This window comes from Amblyomma mixtum, chromosome 1 (genome assembly GCF_055824585.1).
Source record: "Amblyomma mixtum isolate Tamu chromosome 1, ASM5582458v1, whole genome shotgun sequence".
Lineage (NCBI taxonomy): Eukaryota > Metazoa > Arthropoda > Arachnida > Ixodida > Ixodidae > Amblyomma > Amblyomma mixtum.
Window position 1 is genome coordinate 81894127 of NC_143012.1, and position 10409 is coordinate 81904535.

Below are 10409 nucleotides of genomic sequence, written 5' to 3' on the forward strand. Positions count from 1 at the left end.
CAAAGGCTGTACGGTCATAAGCGATGCAAATAGAGTTCTCAAATTTTGATTAGTCCCTTTTAGTGCATTGTGTTCTAGGAAAATACACCGAAAGTTTTTGACGTGATGACCGTTAATGATGCGCCAGCATTCGCTGTGACGTTTGTTATCGTTTGGTATTCGCCACTGGTTTTCCTGGCTATGATGGTAGAGTTCTGTAAAATTAGCCTTTTGATACCTTTGAGCTACATTTTGTGTACTTGCTAATACTATGCTTTTGGTGCACAGCGGGCTCGAAAATTTTTTGATCATCGGTTGATGATATGCCGTCCATTTCGAAGCCTCAAATGTGGCGATCGCATTGGCGGAAAAAATAAAGGCTCCCTGCCACTACAGCCTTTAAAGTTTTCTTCTGAAAGACTGATAGACGACCGAATTTATGATATGGTCGTCCCGGTGCATAACAGTCATTCGTTTAGAGTGAAGACTGCAGTTGGTGGTTTATAGAGTATAAGCTCTCTGTTTTTTTCTTTTGTTATTTTTACTTTTCATTTTCTCTCGTTCATTCTTTTTATAAACTCGCCTTGGCACGACGGCCTATGTTTTCTAATCCATATCGTTGATGAACGCAAAAATCAACGCTAGTCAGGTCTCGTAAAGCCCATGCCAAAAATTTCCGATGAAGGCTGAAAGGAGCATAACTCAAGGCAAGGTAGCAAGGGAGCTTAGGGTGCACCTTAAGAGTAGAACAGGGAGGTACACTACAACAGCACCGTCAGAACTTTGTGCACGGACGTCAACTGCGACCTGTGTGCTATAGTTCTTTGGTGCACCCGCTGAACCAGCTATGCTTGGTCCTCCGGGCTTGGGCTGAACATCGCGGCCTTCCACTGCTTCGTTTGTGAGTTTTCGATTTTCAGGTCAACCTGCATGCTTGCGAAACCGATCAAATGTGATACAGTGTGAAGTGTTCGCCGCACAGCGCGCTTTTGTTTGGGCATAATGTGAGGTGTACGCGGGGTAAGAGCCTGAAGAGTGGGTACGTATTCGTATGTAGCTGCCTGAATCCACGGCTTCTTCCCACGTCAGCTTGCTGTGCGGTGGGGGTAGATTCGCCGCTTTAGCTTGTGGTGGGAAAAGATCTCATTGCACTGTTGTAGAGCTGGCTCCGGAGCAGCTGAGTCTTCTGTCGGGGCCCGGTTATAAATACTTCGGGCGGTAACGCGCACGCGCTGATTAACGCTTACAGACTCATGGCTCGTTGTCCAGATGGGTACAGTTTCACGAACTTTGCATTTACGAGTTGTTGAAATAAGGTGTGCGTTTCCTAATATGCGGCCGATGGAGTCTGCGATCACGTCGATTTGGCCTTCCGATTTGTCGATAGCGATGACCGTCTCGTCTGCTGCTACAGTTTTGGAGATTCGCATGGCGATGGCTTAGACCATATGCACTGCGTGGTCGATCACACAGGTATCCCGTGAGGGTCGGGAGGCATACTACGCCGCGTCTGTGTATTCGGCGTCTGTGAGATTTCCGCATTTTTGCTGAAGAAATTTTGCTCTTGCGAGCCTTCTCTATGCGTGGGACTAGGCGAGTAGGTTTCATGAAATCGGGCTGACATTGATTCGCTTCCTTAGGTAAAACTAGATTGTGACTATTTGACATTGTTCCGCCGTTGTGTCATGGATAGCCTAGTAAACGGAGAGCATGCATTTCTGTGGTGCTTTGGGTTAGCCAGTTCAGCTGGCTGGTGAGGTGGGCTTCACTGTGCTCTTGGGTCGCGTTGTGCATTCCGGAGTGGAACGGAGTGGATTCCAAGAGAAGGCAAGCGAACCAAGGGGCGACAGAAAGTTAGGTGGGCGGATGAGATTAAGAAGTTTGCGGGGATAGGGAGGCCGCAACTGGCAAAGGACAGGGTTAATTGGAGAGATATGGGAGAGGCCTTTTTCCTACAGTGGGCCTAGTCAGGCTGATGATGGTGATGATAACCTCAACTTGATATATGTATGTGTCTAGGTTTCAGCGCGACATATAGTGCAGAGTAGATAATCCGGCTGATCACCGGGGCTTGAACTAAGTGGATCGTATCCTCTTCCTTCACGCCATGGTGCCTTGTCGTGAGGTGAATGACCATGTGAAGAATTTGCGCGACTGCATCAATGAGCCTTTGTACGGCCCCTGCAAATCATCCGTAACTTAACGGTAACTTCTATAGTTTTGAAAGCTACAGACTGCCTCTATACTTTCGCTTATAAGCTGCTACACACACAGGTAGAACTTCTCGCGCTATGCATTTCTCCTACGTCCCCAGTTTTTTCAGGCTAGGTCAAAATGCATGTCTCGTCTCTTCAGTGAACGCAACGCTGCTCCGATTCAGTACACTGCAATTGTTTCGAGCGTGCTTGCGTGTGCAATATTTCTATTTACTACGCTCCCAGTTTCAACGTTAAAGCTCCGCCCTAGCATTTATCCTTCCTTTTCTTGATATGACTGAAGCTAGAGGTCATCGTATACAGGTCTAGAACGCTAAGATATCGTGGCTGGATGCTTTAAAAGCCACCGCTTTATCTCCGGGGGATTATAGGGCAGGAATTTATTGCCACTGAAGAGGCTAGATCAGCATATTGCAAATGCTCGTTTTAATTAAAAACGCATTTTCAGCATGCGAAGTGCATGAAGCATAACCCGCTGAGGCGTCTTTATGTAGGCGAGTTAGTAAGACTCGGTGTCTTACGTCTTCCGTAATAGACTACAATTGTTGAGTCCTTGTGATGAAAAGTCCGCAGTGATAGCAGTAATGCTGAAACATGTTCCTCAGCATCAACTGTACATAGCGTTGCGCTGATTATTAAAATCATTTAGCCGTTATCTACAGAATTTCATTCCGCTGAGTGATTAACCTCACTAGGAATGGCCCAGACTGCACTTTTAACAGGCGCTGCGCTATAGTCGACGCTCTTTAAAGCCTTGAAAACCCGGTAATTGCTTCTTGTCCCTCAGCAGAAGGTGTTTTGCCGCGAGAACCAAGCACGGATTACCCTTCTGTCGCCACGTCCAGATCATTTTCACTGACGATGGACACTGTCTCACCGGATGCATCCTCAGCTTCCCCGTCCACCATATGACCTGCAGAGCTTTCATGCGCCATGTCCTCAACTTCGATGCTAGTTCCGTAGATGTCTGTTATCCTTGAGCTGTTCTCATATCCTGTGGGCGATCCCTTTTCAACAAAAGCAGACACATTGTCATTGTCTAGTTCTTCGGTAGCGCCAGCCTCGCGGGGCTCAGTGACTACCGTTAGAGTTCTCGGAGCTCGGGGTCCTTTGGCAGAATGCAGCGACTTAGTCCGCTCAATGTTTTGGTGGTCAGCGATGATTTTGCGCTTTTCTGTCGTCACGAACCTTCTTAAACCTTCTTCACTGCCGCATCTTTGACAGGTCCGGTTTCTGCGAAGACTGCGATCTTTGAAGTGCCGCCTTCGAGAGGACATCATTCTTTTCAAATTCGGTCGCTTATGCTTGGCGCTCACACTCCTTTCAGCAGTTTGGTTGGTCTGTTTGCGGTCCTTGCTGAGCTGGGGACCAGAAAAGGAATTCTTGCGATGATGCAGAGCTAACTGTTGCTTGCTGATGATTAAGATGGGCTCTTTGCTTTCGGTATTACCACTGCGCCCATGGCCTCCACTGAAGAATGAGGCCAAGGCCCAGCCGACCGCTGCGAACATCAAGGCAAGGACAGCGAGAAAGCAGAGGTTCTGGTTCGACCGTACGTCTTCGAGACTTTCGGATCCTTGCGGTTTACAGCGACCCCGGCGGAGTAAGACAGCGCCCGCAGCACGGCTCGGGGACATGACCAGAAGTGGCGATCCTCCGCGGACTTGTTGGCCGCATGGTTGGGGGATCGGCGGTATCTGCGTGGAAGCGCAGGCATAAGAACCGCAGTGAATATGTCGCCAACACCCTACGATTTCGAAAGCTTATTTATACTGCTAGTCTCATATGGAATTGCGGCCGGAGGGCATAGTTAATTCAACACGAAAGCGGTCTAGTATTAATAGGAACATTCAAAAGGTTTGGTTTGGTTTGGTTTATGGAGGTTTAACGTCCCAAAGCAACTCAGTCTATGAGGGACGCCGCAGTGAAGGGCTCCGGAAATTTCGACTACCTGGGGATCTCTAACGTACACTGACATCGCACAGCACGCGGGCCTCTAGAATTTCGTCTCCATTGCAATTCGGCCACCGCGGCCGGGATCGAAACCGCGTCTTTCGGGTCAACAGCCGAGCACCATCATCACTGAGCCACCGCGGTGGGCACATTCAAAAGATCAGCATGTTAGGACAAAAAACAACAATGATACAAAGTAAATACAACAAAGCTATCACGTAAGAAATAAAATGATACGTGAAATAAGGCTATTGTTGGTCATCATCAACCTGACTACACCCACTGCAGGGCAAAGGCCTCTCCCATGTCTCTCCAATTAACCCTGTCCTTTGCCAATTGCGGCCATCGTGTCCCCGCAAACTTCTTAATCTCATCCGCCCACCTAACTCTCAGCCGTCCCCTGCTACGTTTGCCTTCTCTTGGAATCCACTCCGTTACCCTTAAGGGCCAGCGGTTATCTTGCCTTCGCATTACATGCCCTGCCTAAGCCCATTTCTTCCTCTTTATTTCAACTAGGATGTCATTAACCCGCGCTTGTTCCCTCACCCACTCCGTCCTCTTCCGATCTCTTAACGTTACACCTATCATTTTCCTTTCCATAGCTCGCTGCGTTGTTCTTAAGCTGAACCCTCTTTGTTGGCCTCCACATTTCTGCCCCATAGGTGAGTACCGGTAAGATACAGCTGTTGAATACTTTTCTCTTGAGGGATATTGGTAAACTACCATTCATGACCTGAAAGAACCTGCCATATGCGCTCCACCCCATTTTTATTCTTCTAGTCAGTTCTTCTAGTCGGTAGCACAATTCAAAGAACAAAAATATGGAAAATACTGCTACTTTTAGTATACATATAGACATTAGGTAAACAAGAAATGTTATGAACGTACACAGCAAAGGCATTGACATGGTATAAGTAATAGTTTCTGTAACACTGCATAGGTGAAATAAAAGGTTTCAACACGACAAAAAAAAAAACTACAGAACCATAGCGATCACAAAATGAACAAGGGAGGGGAAAACCTCAGGTTGCTTGAGCCAACGTTTCGACAAGGGGACTTGTCTTCGTCTGGGCAAAGCGTTCATCATTGGCAGGGATTAAATAGGGCCTTCGCTCCGAGGAGGAAGGCCCCGGGGGTGGGGAAGGAAAGTGGTGTGAGAGGGGATGCGTGTCAGGAAGGGTTTCAAATGGCGCATCCCTTTCATTCATAGCTATTTTAAAAGAACATTGTCAAGAGCAGTTAAATTCCCTCGATGATCAACTTAGTAAGATAGAACTAAATTCGGACGAAAGCCAGGCACTAGCAGATTTTGTAGCCAGAAAGGAACGCAAGCTGCACGATAAACAACAGCGTAAACAAATTAGAGATAAATTTCCGCCAGATACGAATACATCTGGACAGTTTACAACCGCCCGCCAATTTCGATACAGACAAAAGATACCCCTTTTCCGCCGCAGGACACTGACAGCAACATTGTCGATATTTCCAAATCCCTAAGTGATAGCGACAAACGGATTCTGAAGCATGGCCTTATATTTGTCCAACTAACAATAATTTTAACGAGTATGAACTTCACAGAGATCTCACAGAATTTGCGCGAAGATTGCGAATTAAGGAATTCTTTGCCGAAAAAACGAACACCCCGATTACTAACCTAGCTCTTTCCTGTAACACGTGGTCAACACGTGCTCACCCTACTGAAGTAACCAGCCTTAACCCCATCCCTCTCAAAGCCGAAAGCACGTGGACGCCGGAAGCGCAGCAGAGTCCCGAATTAGACCTGTACATTAAATCTGTCTCGAAAGAAATTATAGACCAAACAAAGCAAGCTCGAAAACGCAGAAACGTTACCCCAACGGAACAGGCTACTCTGAACCACTTAGCTTCTAGAACCGATATAGTCATTAAACCTGCAGACAAAGGAGGTAGCATAGTTATCCTGCCGGCCGAAAAATACAAAAAAGAAGCTTTTAGGCAACTCAACAACCCTTGTCCTTATAGGAAATTAGATTCAGATCCCACTTCAGAGTTCTGCAAATTGATTCTGAACACACTGGCAAACTTATTATCAAGGGAACTAATCACACAGTCCGACTACCACTTCTTAAATCCGCTAAACAAACAGGCAGGACGCTTTTACCTACTTCCCTAAATCCATAAGGTTTCCGCAGAAGACTTGTTTACCGCAGATATCACCGGCAGACCTATCGTTTCAAACAATAACACGCCCACAGAGAACCTATCAATTTTCCTGAACAACTATCTTGCAGATATTCCCACCCACCTCCCTTCCTTTGTCGAGGATACGCCGTACTTTCTCCTCATAATAGAGTCTCTGAATGACGCTTCCATTATCCCAGCAGATAGCATACTTGTCACACTTGACGTCGCCGCTTTGTACACAAATATTCCCATAAATGAAGGTATCGACGCACTCTCCAAAATTCTAACTCAAAGTCCTCACCCGCACGAAACTGAAGTGTACCTCACGCTACTTGAATTGGTACTAACACTCAACTACTTTGAATTCGATTCTTCTTGCTACCTTCAAGTACTTGGAACAAGCATGGGCACTCCCTTCGCACCCACCTACGCGAACATTTTTATGGGGCTACTAGATACTAAACTTCTAAATTCATTTCTAAAAAAACCACTTATATACCTGCGTTACATACACGACATTTTCATGATATGGGAGCATGGGGCTGAGACCCTGAAGGCATTCGTCACACATTTCAATTGATGCCACTCCAGCATTAAATTCACCTTCAACTCCTCGAAAACGCAAGTCAATTTCCTTGACACCACTGTCCATTTAGAAAATAGCAAGCTCAAAACCACACTTTACAGGAAGCCTACTGACCGATAACAATACCTAGATTTCACTAGCCATCAACCAAGACACTGCAAACAAGGTATATTCGTAGGACAGGCAACGAGACTAAGAAGAATATGTAGCGACGGCGACGACTACCTGAAACACCTCCACTCGCTAAAAAACACACTAATCATCAGAAACCATCCACAGACAACCCTTAATAATGCGTACCAACGAGCAACCACTTTGAAACGAGATGTAGTTCTTAAAAAACGAACAAAACCTAACAGTCAACGACCTCCTGCACTTATAACGAAATACTCAAACGCGCTTCCACACATAAACAATATCCTGCGGAAATACCACCCCATTTTAACTGGTAACGACCGCCTCAAGAAAATATTTCCCGACGCACCAAGGGTAACATACAGACGCAACACAAACCTGAAGGACATCCTGGTGCATGCTAGGCTCGGTAAGAAATCACCACCGACAGTAACTTCGTGCTCTCGACCTAGATGCAAGACATGCAAACATTTACAAAGGGACACTACGGTTAAAAGTACGGCAAGTGATTTCATTTTCGATATAAAGACCAGTTTTGACTGCACATCGTCCAATATTATCTACATGCTCCAGTGCTCCTTCTGCCATAAACAATATATCGGAGAAACCGGGCAAACAATGAGTGCCAGATTAAACGGGCACCGGGCTGACACAACACGGAATGAGCAGAAGGCAGTGTCGACCCATTTTAATCAACGCCATCACAAATTCGACGAACTCAAATTGTTCATTCTTCAGTCAGGCTTCACATCGACTAGGGACAGAAAATACAGAGAAGCATTCCTAATCCACAAATTTAAAACACTGCAACCGACAGGGATTAACATGTCCAGAGGAAACCTGGAATCTCTCAGGTACATTCCAGGGTTAGCATAATTTTAAATTAACAAATGTCTTGCACGCGGTCAGACCATTTCCTAGAACCTCGCATAAGTATATTATCGCTCTTTGCACTCTTCCCACGTCATATCTTCCACCCCATTTCCGGCCTTCTCACCCTCTCCCTTTGTTCACCCTTTTTTTTTCTCCTAATCCCCTACTATCAGTTCTCGGAAACCATGACATTCCTGTTACGCCCTCCGCCCCACCTTTTGGCTTTCTCTGAACTCGAGCCATTCCCCCCCCCCCCCCCTTCCTTGGAAATGCCCCTCCTTCCAGTGCCAGCCTATGTTGTTTGCCTTCTTCTCATTTCCCTGTACCACGTTTACTAATCCTCTTATCTGAGTTTTTCAGGTCCTACAGCGCCTCCCCCCCGTCGCAGCCCCTTCAAAGCCTTTGTTCATTATACACCCCCCGGATATAAGTTTTTCCACTATTGCAGCTTAACGAATCAAGGTTCACCTCCCTCCCCTTCCTGACACGCATCCCCTCTCACACCACTTTCCTTCCCCACCCCCGGGGCCTTCCTCCTCGGAGCGAAGGCCCTGTTTAATCCCTGCCAATGATGAACGCTTTGCCCAGACGAAGAAAAGTCCCCTTGTCGAAACGTTGGCTCAAGCAACCTGAGGTTTTCCCCTCCCTTGTTCATTTTGTGATCGCCAAGGACCATCTACCACTCCCTCTCTCTACCATACATAACCATATGTATAATAGAACAGAACCAATCGTGGGTTGATAACTCCACATGGTGACAACAGCAATACTAAATTTTTCACTGATGACAAAGTAAAGATGCCAGTAATGTGTCAAGTAGTAGTACATCTTTGTTTTCATTTAGAAAGAACACAAGAATCAGCTGTGAATCATTAGTGCTTCAGCGCCGAAAGATTAGCATTAGCCCTAAACAAGTTGTTACTTGCTCTGAAATTACTAACGCACAAACGTGAATAAAAGCGGTACACAACATTTACGTATCTCGGTCCAGTGTCTTGTAAATACTGAACATAACCAAGAATATAACTAAAGCAGCCATTACCTTCGGCACAACGAAAATAATATTTTCTTCCCTCATCGCACAGGACGATCGGTCTACACACTCGCGACCACAGTGCTCTTGAGTGAATACTTTTGAGCTACTTGACCCCTGAGTGATTCTCAAACCTAATTAATGATCTGTCATGGCGTTTGTCACCTTCTCAATCTATTCCCACCGCAACGCGATGTAAACATCTTATATTACCTGCACACACAGTGGAGTTGCTGCTTCTTTGCCGGAAACATGATGGGTACCGGGGTCGACGTCTGGAGGCTTCCTGGAAAGCCCGCACGATGGAACATTCTGCATGACACTGTAGCGTTGTGAAAGCAGTATTCTTCTTCTTCCTTTAAACACATGGCACATACCCACATGAGGGGAGTTGACCGGTTTTCTTCCTTTGTTTCCCGTCTTGAATGCTGAATGGGAGCATTTAAACGAAACCCTAGGAAAGCACAGAATTTGTGCATTCCTCTTTCAGCGTATCAAGTAGAAAGCATTTTTTTTCTTTTTTTTTTCAGAAGTCAGCTCCTTTTAAGGCGTCTACTTCCGCTACACGGACTACAAAGATTGCGTTATTCTTGACATGGCACATTTGGAAGACTGTAACAATGTTTTAATACTTTTTTCTTCATTCTCTTTAGGCAAGCTGGGTTCATTCAGCTTGAAACCTTATAAGGGCGCTGGGGACGAATAGAGATTGGCCTGTATTGATAAGATACAGAATTTAAATCAGAAAAAGACCACTCTAACCGAGAAGTAGTTTTTAAAGCCTATACATGACCAAGCGAAGAAAACTAGTGTCACCGCCACCGGCCGATTTTGCAAGTAAAATGAGTGCGTAGAGACCGCGCCTAGTAACTGATGCATCGTCCAGATCGGCGCTTGTTCATTCCACAGCTTCCTTCGAATCTGTATTGTGTCGTCGCTAGGAAAGTATTAAAATAAACCGCGAAAAGTGTCATTTTTTCATTAAACTATGTGCCCATTGGTTACGGCAGTTTTTTGTCGTCCCCACGTTAAGTTCTCAGTCCGCGGAGGTAGTGACGGTTACACCAAGCATTTGTGTTCATTTGTTCAATTTGTGTTCAACTGTTCGATCAAGCCATCGCTCTGCGGGTGGCCTTGCAGTGGGTCGTGCAGCTCAACTGAAAAATGTGGTCTATTGGCTGCGCTGTGAACGCTGTTTCTCTGTCGGTAATGACTAGGGCTTAAAGTCAAGAGAGTGTAGGCGGTCGCTGAACCCCCTCCAGTAATGACGAGGGGTCTGAGACCTTCCTTGCCTACATCGTCTTTCGGTATTGGCGATCTTTTTTTTTTCAAGTGTTTTTGCAAGATCTTCTACTTTAGATGCCCTCGAGCACACTGACAGTGCGTGCGTATCGCTTGTTTAAGGTCTGTGTCATAAGCCGATGATTTATCCATGCACTTTGTAAAAAACTATGCTATAAATTGAGCAAAA

At 46.0% G+C, this 10409-nt stretch overlaps 1 protein-coding gene across 1 annotated transcript; it reads right to left on the reverse strand.

Moving 5' to 3' along the window:
- Positions 1-2524: 2524 nt before the first annotated feature.
- Positions 2525-9256, reverse strand: LOC149366962 (uncharacterized). Its single transcript, XM_089566210.1, has 2 exons — positions 9152-9256; positions 2525-3892 (listed from the first exon to the last, which is right to left on the reverse strand). Exons 1-2 carry the CDS (start codon positions 9254-9256, stop codon positions 3017-3019), a joined length of 981 nt encoding a protein of 326 aa, XP_089422336.1. The 3' UTR covers positions 2525-3016.
- Positions 9257-10409: the final 1153 nt, after the last annotated feature.